Below are 17,200 nucleotides of genomic sequence, written 5' to 3'. Positions count from 1 at the left end.
TAATTTAACTTTAGTTCCCAAGTGGAGTGAGATAAGCAGGCATTGCATCTAGGCATTTTGCTTTATGAAGATGCTCAATTCCCGAAACAAAGTGCTCGTTGGAAACGTGTTTTTAGCCACGGCTGATGAATGTGAATATGAAATCAACATGGCCTTAGAAGAGAGAATAAAATGTTTGGATATTCGACCAAATATCCACTCTAGTGCTTGATGCTTTTGCAGCAGCAACTGTTTTGGGAATCCTAGTAGAAAATTGTTGTTAGAATCTGGCATCTGATGCTACTGCCTTAAACTGCAAGAATATGTTGCTCTAATCACATTTTTTTATGCCATATGCTTTTCATAATTCAAGCACCATCGATTCCTTCCTATTAATTTGTTGAAGAAAGATTTGACTAATGTTCTTGAAATACCACCTAAACCAAACATATGCTGGAATAATTCCACAACCAAGTTTACCCTTATTGATTCTTGATTCTTTTATGTAGTAATTATTGTACGGCCATTTTTTCGAATAGATTTGCTTTCTTTAAAAATATGTATCTCAAGACAGTTGAATAGAAAACTGAAGCGATTGACACGAATGGTCTGATAATTTATTTTAAGAATCGGATATGGAAAGGGGTTAGTGTTAATCCGATTCTAACAACATTTCAAGAGGTTGCAAACAACACCTTTTGACGTTCCCTGCTGATAATAAAAAATAGAAACGAGATAGAGATGATTAGTGAATCCCATGCAGAGAATAAACTGAGGAAATAATGCAATATTCGAACAATATCTTTGGCTTTATAAGGATGGTCCTGCTTCTTCTCTTTCAAACCCAAACTTTTCTAAACAAAGAGATGGTGAACATGGGAGAGAACGAGTGGGTTAACGGGTATTTGGAGGCGATATTGGACGTTGGAAGTGCACGGAATGGGAAGAGGGATGCAGAGGGCCGAGGAAGAAGCCAAAAGAAGAGCTTTAGCAACAGTGTAAGGAGTAAGCTTGATGAGGAGATGTTGAAGTTCGACAAGATAGAAATCGAGAGGCATAAGATATTCACTCCTACTAGGTACTTTGTTGAACAAGTTGTCATTGGCTTTGATGAGGCCGATCTCCATAGAACATGGACCAAGGTATGTGTGTACATATCATAACAAGTGAATCAACTAAGTATGCAAGTTATGTTAGTGAAGATATTCATTGTAAATTGTAACTTGTGAGATTGGCTATGGATGCACAGATGATAGCTACTAGGAATTCTCGTCATCGCAACAACAGGCTTGAGAATATGTGTTGGCGTATTTGGCATCTCGCCCGCAGAAAGAAGCAGGTGAGCCCTTGTAAATGGGAAACTGCAATGTTTTGAAAGTGAATCAAGACTGACACTTATTCTACGTGCAGATGGCAAGGGATGCAGCACAAAAACTAGTGCAACGGAGATTTGATAGAGAGAAAGCGCGTAGTGATGCTGCACATGATCTTTCTGATCTGTCTGAGGGCGAGAGGGACAAAGGAGAGTCTAATCAAACTGGCTTAATCACAAACATGCCAAGAATAAGTTCGGATGCTCAGCTTTGGCCATATGACAAATCCCGACAACTCTATATTGTTCTTATAAGGTAAGTAAACTATCCTTTTTTTCCAAATTACCGGTTGTAAATTTGTTTATCAACTAGAAATATAAAGAGAATATTCGATTGGAAAATAATACTACAATGTTACTGTTTGGATGACATATGATGGAATTAGTTTTTCATATAATGTTTAGTGTTTTCCATGCAGTCTTCATGGCCTGGTTCGCGGAGAAAATATGGAGCTTGGACGAGACTCTGATACTGGTGGTCAGGTACTTCTTTTTTCTTGCGCTGGTGTACTGTAGAGAGTTGTTGAAATGTATTCGATGCGATGTCACTCACTTGTTTCCAATTCTTGATCAGGTTAAGTATGTGGTGGAATTAGCTCGAGCTTTGGCCAACATGGAAGGGATACACAGAGTGGATCTTCTCACGAGACAGATTACTTCACCCGAGGTTGACTCCACCTATAGTGAACCTATTGAGATGCTTTCATGCTCCTCTGATGGATTTGATAGCTGTGGGGCCTACCTTGTCCGAATCCCTTGTGGCCCGTCTGATAAGTATGTATACGCTTCAATTTCCACACATCTTCCCTCTCAAGTTCGACTGTAATCTGAATCTTCTTTGAACAGATACATACCAAAAGAGTCTCTATGGCCTTACATAGGTGAGTTTGTTGATGGAGCTCTCAGCCATATCGTCAACATGGCAAGAGCTTTGGGAGAGCAAGTCAACTCTGGAAAACCGGCATGGCCTTATGTTATCCACGGCCACTATGCAGATGCAGGCGAAGTTGCAGCGCGCTTGTCTGCTGTCCTAAATGTGCCAATGGTGTTAACGGGGCACTCCCTGGGTAGGAATAAGTTGGAGCAGCTACTCAAACAAGGCAGGCTCTCTAGGGAGGACATCGACAGCTCCTACAATATAATAAGGAGGATCGAGGCTGAGGAGTTGGGGTTGGATTCGGCCGAGATAGTAGTGACAAGCACCAAGCAAGAGATTGAAGAGCAGTGGGGTTTGTATGATGGATTTGATCTACAGTTGGAGAGGAAGCTGAGGATAAGGAGACGGAGAGGAGTGAGCTGCCTCGGAAGATACATGCCAAGGATGGTGGTACGAACTTATGTTTCTCAATGCTGTAACTTAGTATAGAAATGACTGATATGAAACATCAAACTTGTTTTTTATAGGTTATACAACCAGGTATGGACTTCAGCAGTGTGGCGGAGGAACTATCATTAGACAGTAAAGGAGATCTCAAATCAATGATTGGTGCTGACAAGAAACGTCCAATGCCTCCGATATGGTCAGAGGTCTGGTTCTGTTAATCGCTAAAAATGCCCAATCAAGGAATGATGATTAATGACAATACAATAAACCACCAAAGACCACGATGTGCATAGTGTACTATTAACACAGAATTGATGATTCCGATGCAGATTGTGCGTTTTTTCACCAATCCTCACAAGCCTATGATCCTAGCATTGTCCCGCCCAGATCCAAAGAAAAACATAACAACTCTACTCAAGGCTTTTGGAGAATGCCAGCCCCTTCGAGAACTGGCAAACTTGGTAGCGAATCGTTTTAAATTTCTAATGCATAACTGAGCTGCTGATCAGAAATCTAAGATAAACTCCTAATCTTGCAGACACTAATATTAGGAAACAGAGACAACATTGAGGAAATGTCCAACAGCAGCTCATCCGTTCTTACAACAGTACTCAAGCTTGTTGACAAGTACGATTTGTATGGTCAGGTAGCTTATCCAAAGCATCACAAGCAACCTGAAGTTCCCGAAATATATCGCCTGGCAGCCAAAACCAAGGTAAGTAATTGAATGATGGAAAAATCAGCTGCTGTTGGCTAGTGATCAATAACATTGATTAATTTGATGGATCTGTATTGAAGGGCGTTTTCATCAATCCAGCTCTAGTCGAACCATTTGGTCTCACTCTTATAGAGGTCAGTGTACAGAAAGCTGCTTTGTAATTTGTAATAGGCTAAGTTAACTTAGTAATATTCATTCCTTCAGGCTGCTGCTTATGGACTACCCATTGTTGCCACAAAAAATGGTGGACCTGTTGACATATTAAAGGTAAGAAAATCGATTATTCTTATACTGTTACTGTTTTGTACTTATTTTTCAGCATGAACTAAGCAAAGGTCTTGGTTTTGGACCAAGCAGGCACTCAATAACGGTCTGCTTGTCGATCCACATGATGAGAATGCCATCTCAGATGCTCTTCTAAAGCTCGTTGCTGACAAGAACCTCTGGAAAGAATGTCGGAGGAATGGCCTGAAAAATATTCACAAGTTCTCATGGCTGGAGCACTGTCGTAACTACCTCTCACAAGTTGAGCATTGCAGAAACTACCACCCGACAAATCATCTTTCTGTCATGCCGATTCCAGAGGAACCACTGAGTGAATCACTCCGAGGCATTGAAGACCTATCTCTGAAGTTCTCTATTGATGTGGATGTAAAGGCTAATGGGGAACCTGATGATGAAACTAGCAACCAGCAGAAAATCATTGATTTTATTCTACAGCAAAAGGCAACTTCTGTTGGAAAATCAGTAAATATTTACTGTCCCGGGAGAAGGAAACGGTTGTGTGCGATAGCCGTTGACAGTTATAACAGTAACGGAGGCCCTGCTGAGGAACTGCCATTGATTATCAAGAATGTTATTCAGGTCTCGGAATCAAAGTGCATGGGGATAGGCTTTGTACTATTGACAGGTATGAGTTTGCAGGAGACGAAGGAAATGTTGGGGAGTGAGGTAAAGCTAGAAGTCTTCGATGCACTGGTTTGTAGCAGTGGAAGTGAAATGTGTTATCCTTGGAGAGATTTGGTTTCAGACCAAGACTATGAATCCCACATTGAGTACCGTTGGCCAGGTGAGAATGTGAAAGCAATAGTAACGAGGCTTGCCAGTGTAGAGAATGATGATGTGCAGCTCAGTCGATGTGGCTCACGATGCTACTCATATAGCATCAAACCGAAAGCAAAGGTGCATTTTTTACCAATGTTTTCTGATATGAATATATTGGAGGGAAATAATTGAATCACATACATGCAAATATTGTCCCAGGTTCATAAAATAGATGATCTAAGACAGAGGCTATGTATGAGAGGCCTAAGGTGCAACATGGTCTATACTCATGCTGCATCGAAATTGAATGTTATACCGTTGTTTGCATCAAGAGCTCAAGCACTAAGGTGTGTCTTTCATTTCACAAATCAATTATTTGAGTAGTTTATTGTGGTTTTTTCCTGTGTCACGCCTACATTGAGATACTGTTTAACCCTAAGGTATATATACGCGCAGATATTTATCTGTGAGATGGACTGTAGATATGGAAAAAGTGATTCTATTCATGGGGGAAAGAGGGGACACGGACCATGAAGATTTACTCGGAGGTCTTCACAAAACTGTTATCCTCAGAGATTCTGTTGTTTATGAAAGTGAGATTAATGTGCATAGTGAGGACAGCATGTCCATCTCTCGGGATAACAAAAGAGTAACTCTGGCAGAGGGCTTTGAAGTTCAACACATTTCCAAAGCCTTGGATTTTTTTCATTATCCGATCTGATTTGTGATAGAAGCACAAGTGACTACTCATGGCACACTGATGCAGATCATATTATCGACAGCCATGTAAAAGAGAAGACAGAAAATTAAGGTAGATAATGTAACCTATCGCTTAAATCAAGACTAGATAGAAGGCGCACATAATGATATTTGTATTTCCAGGTTTCTGTTTGTCTGCACCAACCATGTCGCATATTTGATAGTCTATACATGCTAAGAATATGTTGAAAGATACATCTTTAGAATTTCCTTCTTTCTTTGCCACCTTCCGAACCCATTAATCCAGCTTAACGTTGTATTCCTCACCACATGAGCACCTTACTTTGTGTGAGATTTCCTGAAGATGAAATAATTATTATACTCTTAAATAAAAAGCCTTGTTTCAGAGAGTTGATCACCAGAAGCTATAATGCCAAGAGCAGAACGTCTAGCTTACATACATTGAATGAAAATGTAAAGATACAGTGGCGAGCTTACTTTCAATCTCATAATCTGAAGTTCAAGGGATTGCACGTACTCAGCTTCTCCAGATTTATCGGATAAGAGTGCCTGAATCTCCTCTTCCAAGCTTTTCTCACTCATGTCCCTAAGTTCTGGCTGGAATCACTCAGCATCGTCATGAGATAGTAAGAACATATAAAAAGGAAATTATATCAGTTTCTTTGTTTGTTCATTGAGTGTGCTGCCCATTAACCACTAAAACTCCAAAAAACTTCATTATCCGAAGCACATGATTTGTAGAAAACTAGGTAATCAATAATTAGAAGAGATATAAGGAATGGAAGTATACACACTACCGGAAGTCACCTTAAAGTCCGTCATTTTAGCCTTCACTAGTTCAACAGACTGCTTCAGCTGTCACCGGAGTAGTCATGCAAAAATGTGAGTGTTGTTAAAGTTACTTGATTAACTCGATTAACATATCTAAGCTAAGCTGAGAGTTCATTTCAGCTACAAATCAACAAAGCCTAACATTTAAAGATGTGTATCCAAACCCATAAACAATTACTCATATGAATTCCAAGAATATGATTATTTGTCTTTTGAACTATGAATCTCCAAGTTGGAAAGGAAAAAAAATTGCGTATCCGATAACAAGATGCTTATGCCAACCTTAGTATTCTCCAAAACAAGATTTGATTTTAGCTGCTTTATTTCATCAAACTTAGCCTTAGCAGCTTGAAAATCCTTCATAATGCTTTGGTCCACACCATCAGGGAAATCTGGAAATCATCAAGGCTTTGTTATATCGATTTGATTGATTACCCCTAGCAGATGAGATAGCTTTGTCCTTTACATCCATTGATTGACGTGAAAGGGAATGCACATTTTGTACCTTTTATTCCATCGTTATTTTCATTTACCTGCAATAATGAATTACATGTAGAGCATGAGAGTGTCAGAGTCAGAAAAAATAAAGTTTGACACTTATCAACCATGTTGGTGATATGTCTAGTGTTATGGTAGTCAAAGACAAATTTAGAAAGGATGGAGTGCAGTTAATGTCCGCCTGATCACAGTTTATGCTCATTCAAAATCTCTGCGTGCTAAACGTTAGTGTTGTTATGAATTTAATGCTAGTTATATATCTTGATCCCCTAATGCTAGTTATATATCTTGATCCCCTAAAAGAGCATGCGATCATCATACCTACAAATATCTACAGGAGAAAGTTTAAGAAATTACCAAGTCATCTCTGGTTGTTGAGCCAACATTTTGAGTTTTGACCCACTTCTGCACAAGTAAATACATGTCGAATATTACTGGTAAATGTTGCATGGCCAATTCGGAGGGTTACACAAGATCTCAGACCTGTTGTTCATATAGCTGTCCACTGAGATCCTCAGTAAGATTCTTATAGTGTGCACTGTATAGGAGCAAACATGTTGTCATGTGATATTAAGAGCTTTTCCAGATATGAATATATGATCCACTTTTACCTTCGGTCCACAAGTTTAGCTGAGAGGCTCAGTCTTTCCTGCTGCATTAGCTCCAAAGTCTGCATGCCGAGAGGAATAAAGATTTCACTTATTGATAAAAACAAGTATACGAAATTCATAGGTTCCTTCTTCATAATATATAGGTCTACATCCATCAACCAATATTTACCTTACATAGAGTGTAAAAATCAGCTCCAAGAGAAGCAATTTTCCTCTGTTTTTCCAGAATCTTCAAGCAGATCTCCCCCTTGGCTCTAGCTATCCGATCAGCTTCTTCCTTGACTTGCTTAGTATTATTCCTCACTGCATTTTATCGAAATTACAAGGACTCAGATCAGGTGCACTATAAAATCCAATTATGACAAAAGAAATGTTCAAAAGTGAACAACAATTCCTAAACCAAATGACCACAACACTAATGTTGATGTGTGAGCCTAAGCATTAAAAAGGAGATGAAAATCAATTATTAGTGGAAGAAGTTTTTTCCTATATACAAACCTGAATCGAGATCCTTTTGGAGATTCTCAATAGTAGTGCTCTGCATATGCTCTTCCACTGACATTTTAGCTGCGTGATCCGCCACATCTGCAATTCAGTGGATTTTAGTTTCAATCTCACACTTCGAAAGCTTTACAGCCATTTAACAACATCAAAAAAACAAAATATCAAGTAAAACTCAAGGTTATTAAACGAGAGCAACTGGATCAATTCCAATATTATCGAGAGAGTACCGTTGATATGAGAGCGCAGCGTCTTCATGTACTGAAACAATTCCTCCATTAAAACTGCTGATCGATCCATGAAATTTCATTCAGTTACACAGAACATGTTTGCAAATGGAAATGTACTCACATTCGATATTGAAAATGATCGATAATTCCAGACTTACCTTCAGTTTAGAGAGTGAGGAGAGAGTTTTAAAATACGCGGGATTGTTGGTTCTTATATATGGGGGTAGTTATGGTGAGGTGTCAGGGTTATTTTTGGAAGAGAAGTATCACTGTTTTAAAAAGAGAAGCTGTGGGATTTTGGGAAGGCTAGAAAAGATAGTAAACGATCTTCTTCACAAGGGGGAGAAATGGCGGCCCTAATCTCACGATGGGATCGGCAACAGCAGCGGCTCCGCGTCCAAAGAGGCACCAATTTTGCACGAAAACTTGGTCTCTTTTCATCGAGGAAGAAACTCTTTAGGTTCCTATTAATTTCCCTCGCCATTTTTGCAATTGCTCCCCCTCTCTACTTCCATTTCAGCCTCCGCCGCTTCCGTCAGGTTCCTTTTTCCTTTTCTATCATTTTTCTCGTTGAATTGCTAATTTGATTGATCCAATCTCGATCAGGATTATATACTTGTAAGGCGGTGTTTCCGGTGTGATTGAACCTTTTCTTACTCTTTACTGTGTGAAATTTGATAGATTGGAGCAGACTTTTTATTCATCTTTTTCATATTTACTATTCATTTGCATTTCTTGTGGTAGCTTATTCATATATTTTGAACGTTAGTGAAAAAGTGACTGATTCCAGCTGCCTGTTGGAATGAATTTCTGAAATATGAAACATATTTGAGTGCCTGCAATTAGGTCGTAGTCTTATTGGCTTCTATGTATTTGCAGATGCAATTACGAAAGTGCAGTTGGATGTCGAGTCCACCTTTAGTGTGTGCTCATGGAGGTGACTCAACCAAGGCTTTTCCCAACACCGTAGGCATCTCATCTTTATCCACTTGGCTTATTTCGTTTTGCTTGTATTTATCCAGAATGCACACCAGCAACTTCCTTCCCTAGTTATGGACTGCATCTTGTAGGGCGGGTTCTGTGTGTTGAAATTTATGGACACTTTAGCCTTTTGAAGTTAAATTTTAAGGTATAAAGGCCTTAAATGATAGGAGTGATTGTGTTTGTTGGATACTGAAAATATAGCAATGATATTGTTTGTTCATCTCTTCCCTTTTCTGATCTTCTTAATGCACTTCTGTATACGATCCTAAGATCCTTCTACTTTTAGTGTAAAAACAAAAAAGAAAATCTAGGGAGATAGAATAGAAGTAAAGTTTTGAAATTTACTAAAGTTGTATGGATTGTAATATTGAATTGCCTTCATTTATGTGGCAGATGGATGCTTATAGAATTGCTTTAAGCTCTCAAGCAGATTGTATTGAGATTGATGTATCTCGTTCTTCAGATGGATTATTGTTAGCTCTTCATGATAGGTAATCATGTTGTGTGATTTAGGCATTCACTGGTTATCTCCTTGGAATGTATTTTTTCTATGAGATCTTCACGTTTTCAGATGATTATATAATCACAAAAAGAGTGCCATTCATCTATGAAACTACAGTACACATAGCAACCTTTGAGTTTAGTACGTGGTGTCAAAGTAAAATCACTGCCAAGCAGAAACAATTATTTGACAACCTCTATATCGAAGAACTTCCGCCTACCTTTTCTTTAGTTTCACCTCTCAAGCTATGTTTTGCTTTTGAAGATGCACTGGAATGTTGATTCTCACATATTACAGGCAGGGATCTGCAGCGACTATCTGGAAATACTTCTTCTAAAGTTGGTTATTTGAGCAGGAAAGAGGTGGGCTGCCCCCTAGAATGTCAAATACTTAATTGATCAAACAGGGATATTGATATACTCAATTGCTGTAGATTGCAGATCTGGGTTCCGAACATCACCAATCCTTGGAGTTCAGTGATTTAAACATCCCAACCATTGAAGACGCATTAAGGGTAAGATGGAGAATCTGTGTCCTTTAATTGAAAAAATCTCGGCAACATGATTCTTGTAAGGATCTCCACTGGTCAAATAGCACTTAGCTCCAAGTTACTCTAAAAGTGTTCTAAGCTTGGTTTTATTGTGGATCAGTTAGTATCAGGTTCAGTTAAGCAGGTGATTCTCGATGCTAAAGTTGGGCCTCCACTATATGAGAAAGGACTAGCAAAAGATATCCTTTCTGTTGTAAGTATTCTTAGCCATTGCCAAGATCTGTATTTGTTTGTGTTGTATTGTGCAAGTTTTGGTTTTAAAATGCCAATTCTATCATTTGGTTCAAATTTGCTTCCTCTTTATAGCACAGTTTACTTCCTTTGTATTAGCATGTATTTATTCGGAAATACATGAAAGTTCATTTGTTTGATTATTGTGAATGTAAAATAGAAAATGCAAGTTACATTTGGAATTGGCATATTTAGGATCAGAATATTCTTCCTTTCACACTCGCAAAAAAGTTATGTTCTTCAAAAACTGTGACATACCTCTGTTCTGCAAATGAGGAGTAAAGACAATAAAGAATTTATCTTGATGGAAGTTTCTGAGTGGAAATAAGTGAAAAAATTTCTTTGTTTGGTTGTGGTAAGCTAACTTGTACAGTTATACAGAACAAAGAGGAGGCTGCAGTTTAGATAGAACATGCTAGTTATCTTTCGACATTGCTTATATTGGTTGTTTAGTTTTCAGGACCATGTTAACAATCCCCAAGTGCAATTTTGTAATCCAGTTTTTCCACCTAAATTTTCCATGCTTTTAACTACCAATAGTGTCGATCCAACTCTAGTTCCTATTCTGCATTCTCCAGTGAGAATGTGAATCATTCTATCTTCTTAAATGAATGCTGACTAGTTTTCCAGAAAGAGTTGATTGCTGACTTAATACCTATACTTTTACAGGTAGAAAGAACCAATTGCAAGAACTGCGTTGTCTGGGCGAAAAGTGACAGCCTGGCAAGGGAACTGATTAGATTATCCAATGATACAATGGTAAAATAAGGCTAAACTGCTGCATCTTTTACATTCTTATCCGTAAAAGTAACTTCTTATAGACATTTTCAACTCGATGATATTTTTCAAAAGAAGGAGCACTTGTTTTTGGATTGAAGTTAAGGGAGATGAGTATCAAAAGAAGGCAAGTTTTGGCCACGTGAATTTATAGAAGGGTCAACAGACAATGCACTTGGGATGTGTATGTTATATGTGTGATATATTCTCTTGTGGTTGATTTTAAGATGTTAAATGTGGAGAAAAACAAAAGCTTCACCAACAATCAAACTAGCTTCTCCTACTTGTATACAATTACTGTGTTACTGAAGATGTTGATTGATTTTTTCGGGCATAATGTTTTATTGATACTGCTACATGTGTGGTTGATCTGGTGTTTATGAAGGTGGGATACATTGTAATGATGGATCCATCAAATGGAACTAGGATGCAGTTGTTGAGGATGAGAGGCGCTGGGGTGGTTGGCGTCTACCACCCATTAATCGATGAGAAACTTGTGAAAATCCTCCATGAGTAAGAATCTCAAGATAATTTCGTTGGAGTAAATATGAAGCTGCATATTTTTGTGACGAGTAGCACTTGCAGGAGGAAGAAGAAGGTTTTCGCGTGGACAGTTGATGAGGAGTCGTCGATGCAGAAAATGTTGCTGGAACGTGTAGATGCAGTGATAACGGGCAATCCTTCTCTGCTTCTGCAAGTTATGCAAGATCGCAGGAAGCAATGCTTCAAGGAAGGCTTTTCTTTCACTTCTTAGATGCTGCCCCAATCTTCATTAGATCCTCACTCATGTATCTTGAAATGGAATTTTGTTTTAGTCGATTGACATTACTCAACTCTCTCGAATGAGCAAATTTTTTAGTAATAACAGCGGCTCCTTGGACATTCCACTTCTCTTTCTGGTAAAAAAACAAAAATATAATTACGAAGAAACACAAGAACACTCTGAAGTCGAAAAACTAACCTCAACATAGTCGTCCAGCTCTGGCCGATCCACCACAAGCTTGCATTCGAAGATATCAAACAGTGCGACTTCTGTAGATCAAGGGATCACATCTAGAAAAATAAAGTATATAAATCACCAGTCATGAATATTAGTAATCAATAAAATTTTTATAATTCTATTATTATATGGTAGTACTTTAGTAATTAGTAATACCTATGGAGTAATTAGTAATGTTTTGGTGGAAGGGTGGGAGTGGGAAAGTAACGAACGGAATAACCGCCGGTTCAATACAACGTCATAAATCAGATTCCCAAATTTGATTTTAACCAACCGAGAACCGACCAACTCTGAGAATCACGCAGAGATGCGACACTCTCTGCATATATCATCCAAAATTTTCAAATTAAACAAAACAAAATTTCATCTTGATTTGAGCGCAGGCAGCAGGAATCAATCAATCAATTAAGCGTGATCGGCACAGCTCACCGATAAACAAGGATTCATCAGTCAAGAAAAATCACGCAACGATGGCGAAACGCTTTGGATGTGGATTTTTGGTCTCGTGGCTCCGTAGAAAAATTGTGGACCCTCTTCACCAAATCCTTCGCCGGTTTATTCTCTTTCCCAAATTCAATTCGTTTTTTTGACTGATTGCGGCAGCACTGCTCACTAAAATTTGGGCAATTTGATTGATTTAATAGGGGAGCCGAGCCCAAGCAGCTCGCATTCTCAGCTGCGCTGGGAATCACTCTAGGGATCTTTCCCATCTGTGGTATCTTATCTTATCTTCCTTCTTCAACAACTCATTCAGCTTTATTCATTTCTTTAATCGTATATATATTATACCTCATGCATTCAGTTTGTGCTGAAATTGATCTTTTTTACTATAACTTTTAAGGGTTCTCTTCCTCCTCTTGGAATGATGTATATGTTCATTGTAGGGTATAAGGATTATATTTTGGGAAGTTTTTTGTGATTTTGGTATCAATAGTTTATGCTTTGATTTTGTGTGTTTGAGTTCACTCCCTCAAAAAAGGCAGTATTGTACTACTGCTATCGGTATCCACTCAATATCTGGCTTATCAATTGGATATTTGAAAGTGCAACTAGTTAATGTGTCTCGTGATTGGATGTCTTTTACTAACTTTCTGCTAATGTATGTTGTATCGTGTCGCCCTCTTTGATGTTACTACATCACATATCATAAATATCTGAAATTATGGACCACAAAGATGTGATCTTAATGACTTTCTTATACTTGGAGGTTTTTCATTTTTACTAGGGGTTACTGTGTTTTTATGCGGGTTAGCTATTGCGGTGCTTGGATCCCATTGCCATGCTCCAACTGTAATGCTGACTAACTTTATTGCTACTCCTATTGAGTTGAGGTAATCCTTTAACAAGCTCAAGTCGTTTCAGTCCGTTCTGTAATTCAATCTTTGCCTAACACTACAAGGATCAATAATTGTTAGTTAGATTGTTTCCCAACCTAGGATGGTCTTTTTTCCACTATGCAATACTGCATGTTAGGGTGCAGAAAGACATAGTTAGCATAGTGATGGATGGATGTTTCTCTTCTCTGTCTTTACCATCAAAATCGTGATGCGGGGTTTGATGTACTTTGTTCGAGTCTATTGCCGAAGTGTATTTTTTACTTGTTTGGGATTGAGGCTTATGTACTATGGTTGTGAGTGTCCCCTTCTTCATATTGGTTTGGAGGGTATGCACGGATGTAATCTAGCAATACTTTCGTCTTATAAACTCGCACTTTAGTCTGTAACTTTGAGTAGAAAACCATGTTATATCATACCACTAGTGATTCTATGACTTGGTTTTCTACCTTACCAGAAATTTTGAATAACGAATCTCAGAATTAGTGATTTTTTATCTACTACTTCTCTCAACAGTTTGATGATCCCCTTTCTACGATTTGGTGAATTCATTACTGGTGGACCTCCTTTCGCTTTAACTTCTGATGCTCTTAAGAAAGTCATCACCGGAAAAGCTTCATGGGAAGTCCTGCATAGCATTTTCATTACTGGTGGACCTCCTTTCGCTTTAACGAATCAGGACGTATGATTAAAGAATCAACGGTACGCCATCGCCATTGGACACACCTTAGATATAACTGTTTCAAAGCTTTTTTTGTACAGGCTACTAGCATGTAAATGTTGTACCCTAAATTCTATTTTTTTTCTAGTTTCTTTGTCATGTTGCTCTTGCAAGGCATCGTGTATCAGACTTTCACAGTATTATAAAAACGATAATTTAATTTAATTTTTAATCTCAGCATGTATTAGCTGTGCAAGAAGACGACGTGAGTAATGCTATTTTCAATCATGAGTAGTCAAAGGAATGAGAAAGGGAAAGGATGCATGGGGCATGAGCATGATACTTAAACTTATGTTGATTTCTATATGGTTAGGAATGTAGCATCCAAAGAGTATGATTCGGACATTTTGATTACTTTTTTAGATTTAATTTAAGATTTAGGGAATTTTTAGTGCTAACTGCTGGCATCTAACATAAGTACTAGTATTAATTTAGTAATAAAAGTGGTAAAGGGACAAATAATGGAGACTATTCGCCGCGCGGCAGCTATTGAGCTAACTCAATCTTGATTGTTAAAGATCACCTACTACTAAATGACTCACTATTTTTCACGTACCAGGAAATATCTAACAAATTGGACTAGTCTTGCAACGTTTGGACACAACAAAATGTTTGTAATATTAATATTGCTATATATCTAATCTAACCAGTTTGACATTTCACCAATCACATTTGACATAAAAACAATCTCATTCTTTTAATTTGGTTCGTCTATTATAATTAGTTTCATTTTTTTATTTAAAGAAACTTTTTCACTTTTTTTTATCTTTCGCTCTTCTATTTACTAATTACTCGTTAAAACTCATCTTATTGCATATACGAACACTTAAGTTGTGTTAATAAAGAGTATAGTTAATAATTGAGGAGAGGAGACCGTACTCGATGAAAATGTGTGTACTGTAAGAAGCTGACAAAGAAGATTTTATGAGAGAGAAACAGCTCAATCGCCTCTTTCTCTCTCTCTCTCAACTTTATCTATTTAGGTCAGAGCTTTTTGTTGAGATCTCTGTCTATATCTATTCTTTCCTGGGCAAACGAATCCCAGATCCTCCTTGCTACACTTCTCTCCACAGCTACAAAACAACCTTCCATTCTCCCAACTAATTCCGCAACTCATCTCCATTTATCCAAAACAGAAAGTGAAAAAAATCCAATCTTGCTTCGTTTAACCAAGTGGGGTTCAACAAATGCGATCTAATTTGGATCCGGAGGAAGTGAGTGTCGGTGATGTCGCTAAGTGTGAAGAACAGCATTTCAGATCAAGAAATAGGCAGCAATGGTAGCAATTGTTGCTCGAATGGCTCTTCGCAGTTGAAAATCTACCAGACTTTCATCTTCTCAGTCCCAATTTTCTTCACTTTTATACTTTTATTCTTGTTTTATTGGTTCTATCTGCGGCGGCGAAGGGCGGACTGGTCTTCTCTCAGAATGAGGGCTAATAATTCTGTCCTTATGTCTGAAATCGGCGATGATCTCTCCAGGGTATTGTAGTAATTTGCCTTGAGATTTGAGACACTTCTCATTAGTATATAGTAGATATATAATGCTCTAATTTAGTTATAACTTATAACTGTTGATTTGTTTAGTGTGAGCTTGGGCTAAAGAAGGAGCTGAGGGAGATGCTGCCTGTTATTGTCTTTAATCAGAGCTTTTCTGTCAAAGACACACAGTAAGTTGGCCTTTATTTCATTACTTCATCTAAATTCAAGATGCTATGCTATATATATCCTTTCTTTATCATATTTATAGTTGAAGTTTACTTAGCTATGTTATTGTAGGTTGTCTTGTCTTTGGTGTTTTCCCCCTTTTCACTTGTTCTATGGAGTAGATATATTTCAAGGAAAATTTTCTTAGGACATGTTTTTCCCTCATTTTGACTCCAATTTTGGATGGTATAATCATAAATGGTTGGTGTATTAACAGTACTTGGAGGAGTTGGCATGATAAAATTATCAAACATGAGATAAAAAAATATGGGGACTACTCAAATGTGATAAAAAAAATCTTTTTAATCCCTCATTTTGTTATGATAAATTAGTAACCAAATCGAATGCATCTATGACTCTATTGTGTAAAGTTGGGAAAGAAATCTCCATCTGTATAACTGGATTGGTCTTAAAAAGAAACACTGAGATGTGCCAAGATGCAATTTTTTTGTTGTGGGGCTCAAACATTTCTGATGTGAGGAGTATGGCTTTTGTTTTTAAACATTTATGATGGTTGGGAAGTAATAGTGTATGGTTGCATTATTGGTTCCATTGCAGCTCATGCATCATTCACTAAAACTTGGTGGTTTGTAATGGCAGATGCTCAGTGTGCCTAGGGGAGTACCAGGCCGAGGATAAGTTACAGCAGATACCGAGCTGTGAGCACACGTTTCACATGGACTGCATCGATCTCTGGCTAACCACACATACCACTTGCCCACTATGCCGCCACTCCCTTCTTGCTTCGACTAAACCTCCCCCGGATACCCAACCGTCTGACGAAGATCCTGAAACTAGTGATGAAGAAGCCACCGCTAATGAAGATCCTCAAACTAGTGAACCGTCTTCGGAGGGTGATGGAGAAGGGGATGCTTCCATCGCAAGGGATCAAGATACCGGGCATGGTGATGAAGAAGGTGAAAGGGAGACTGTGAAATGAGTCTACTCATGAATTGGAATATATTGTAGTTTTTCTTCATTGAGAGTGAAGAGGCATCTTGTCTCTATTTATGTATTTTTCCAACACTTGGACAAGTCAAATGTATGATTAAGGTTCATCATCTCTACCAAGTACCAATTCACGTTGAGTGTGTGTGTGTTTGTCTGTTGATTTATATTTATATTTGGCTGTAGAAGAGATATTTATGGCAGAGTATTGATATGCTGAGTGAGTGCCAGCTCAAATATGTCGCTCATATGAATCACTCATCATATCAATCCTCGTTTATGGCATACGTATATTTGCTTTGCTCTCTAAGAGCATCCACAATGGGGCACCCTATAGCCCGTCACATCAGCATTTTATCCTCCAATTCATTTCCCTGCAGTGGGACGCTCTATAACACGCCCTATAATTTTAACTTCTATTTTGTATTTGTTTTTTATTTTTTATGTTTACAAATATATCAATTAGCAAGAATAAATATAAAAACACCACAAATTAAAGGCAAATCTTATTGTCAATATTTATTTTTTATTTTTTATATTTTATGCTTGTAAATATGGAAAATTGTCGGAATTCATTATTGAATTTAGAAAGAATTTGAGATGAGGAAGAGAGTGGAGT

At 38.0% G+C, this 17,200-nt stretch overlaps 5 protein-coding genes and 1 long non-coding RNA gene across 10 annotated transcripts; 4 read left to right on the top strand and 2 right to left on the bottom strand.

Moving 5' to 3' along the window:
• Window positions 1-649: 649 nt before the first annotated feature.
• Window positions 650-5,410, top strand: LOC121781701 (probable sucrose-phosphate synthase 4). Of its 2 annotated transcripts, XR_006046187.1 has the most exons (15): window positions 650-1,121; window positions 1,229-1,318; window positions 1,390-1,607; window positions 1,771-1,834; window positions 1,926-2,125; window positions 2,198-2,678; window positions 2,756-2,878; window positions 3,005-3,136; window positions 3,214-3,390; window positions 3,474-3,527; window positions 3,598-3,660; window positions 3,751-4,575; window positions 4,657-4,784; window positions 4,894-5,248; window positions 5,320-5,410. XR_006046187.1 is itself a non-coding variant. In XM_042179405.1 (14 exons), exons 1-14 carry the CDS (start codon window positions 762-764, stop codon window positions 5,156-5,158), a joined length of 3,180 nt encoding a protein of 1,059 aa, XP_042035339.1. In that variant the 5' UTR covers window positions 651-761; the 3' UTR covers window positions 5,159-5,410. The 2 variants fall into 2 exon arrangements, 1 of the variants encoding a protein (XP_042035339.1); XM_042179405.1 differs by having other exon boundaries at window positions 651-1,121; window positions 4,894-5,410.
• On the bottom strand, window positions 5,264-8,146 carry LOC121781743 (tropomyosin-like). Of its 3 annotated transcripts, none has more exons than XM_042179438.1 (12): window positions 7,987-8,138; window positions 7,829-7,885; window positions 7,596-7,682; window positions 7,267-7,400; window positions 7,098-7,156; window positions 6,970-7,024; window positions 6,844-6,891; window positions 6,494-6,521; window positions 6,271-6,380; window positions 5,965-6,012; window positions 5,635-5,754; window positions 5,264-5,494 (listed from the first exon to the last, which is right to left on the bottom strand). In XM_042179438.1, exons 2-12 carry the CDS (start codon window positions 7,875-7,877, stop codon window positions 5,435-5,437), a joined length of 798 nt encoding a protein of 265 aa, XP_042035372.1. In that variant the 5' UTR covers window positions 7,878-7,885; window positions 7,987-8,138; the 3' UTR covers window positions 5,264-5,434. The 3 variants fall into 3 exon arrangements, with proteins under 3 accessions (XP_042035372.1, XP_042035378.1, XP_042035381.1); XM_042179444.1 differs by having other exon boundaries at window positions 7,829-7,882; XM_042179447.1 differs by lacking the exon at window positions 5,264-5,494 and having other exon boundaries at window positions 5,653-5,754; window positions 5,955-6,012; window positions 7,987-8,146.
• Window positions 8,029-11,754, top strand: LOC121781726 (glycerophosphodiester phosphodiesterase GDPD4-like). 2 transcript variants are annotated; one of them, XM_042179426.1, is made up of 10 exons: window positions 8,029-8,367; window positions 8,708-8,765; window positions 8,851-8,957; window positions 9,206-9,303; window positions 9,616-9,676; window positions 9,748-9,828; window positions 9,965-10,057; window positions 10,765-10,854; window positions 11,258-11,385; window positions 11,458-11,754. In XM_042179426.1, exons 1-10 carry the CDS (start codon window positions 8,176-8,178, stop codon window positions 11,624-11,626), a joined length of 1,077 nt encoding a protein of 358 aa, XP_042035360.1. In that variant the 5' UTR covers window positions 8,029-8,175; the 3' UTR covers window positions 11,627-11,754. The 2 variants fall into 2 exon arrangements, with proteins under 2 accessions (XP_042035360.1, XP_042035365.1); XM_042179431.1 differs by lacking the exon at window positions 8,851-8,957 and having other exon boundaries at window positions 8,708-8,794.
• Window positions 11,633-12,166, bottom strand: LOC121781783. The gene is made up of 3 exons (XR_006046188.1): window positions 12,029-12,166; window positions 11,834-11,925; window positions 11,633-11,768 (listed from the first exon to the last, which is right to left on the bottom strand). It is a non-coding gene; the product is annotated as an uncharacterized LOC121781783 (long non-coding RNA).
• On the top strand, window positions 12,086-14,099 carry LOC121781773. Its single transcript, XM_042179464.1, has 4 exons — window positions 12,086-12,425; window positions 12,517-12,587; window positions 13,098-13,203; window positions 13,723-14,099. The coding sequence occupies exons 1-4, from the start codon at window positions 12,343-12,345 to the stop codon at window positions 13,892-13,894; spliced, it is 432 nt and encodes a 143-aa protein (XP_042035398.1). The 5' UTR covers window positions 12,086-12,342; the 3' UTR covers window positions 13,895-14,099.
• Window positions 14,100-14,851: 752 nt separating this feature from the next.
• On the top strand, window positions 14,852-16,694 carry LOC121781764 (RING-H2 finger protein ATL58-like). The gene is made up of 3 exons (XM_042179455.1): window positions 14,852-15,409; window positions 15,514-15,596; window positions 16,234-16,694. Exons 1-3 carry the CDS (start codon window positions 15,155-15,157, stop codon window positions 16,571-16,573), a joined length of 678 nt encoding a protein of 225 aa, XP_042035389.1. The 5' UTR covers window positions 14,852-15,154; the 3' UTR covers window positions 16,574-16,694.
• Window positions 16,695-17,200: the final 506 nt, after the last annotated feature.

The sequence above is a fragment of the Salvia splendens genome, chromosome 2 (genome assembly GCF_004379255.2).
Source record: "Salvia splendens isolate huo1 chromosome 2, SspV2, whole genome shotgun sequence".
NCBI lineage: Eukaryota > Viridiplantae > Streptophyta > Magnoliopsida > Lamiales > Lamiaceae > Salvia > Salvia splendens.
This window is presented reverse-complemented; position numbering and strand designations above follow the sequence as displayed.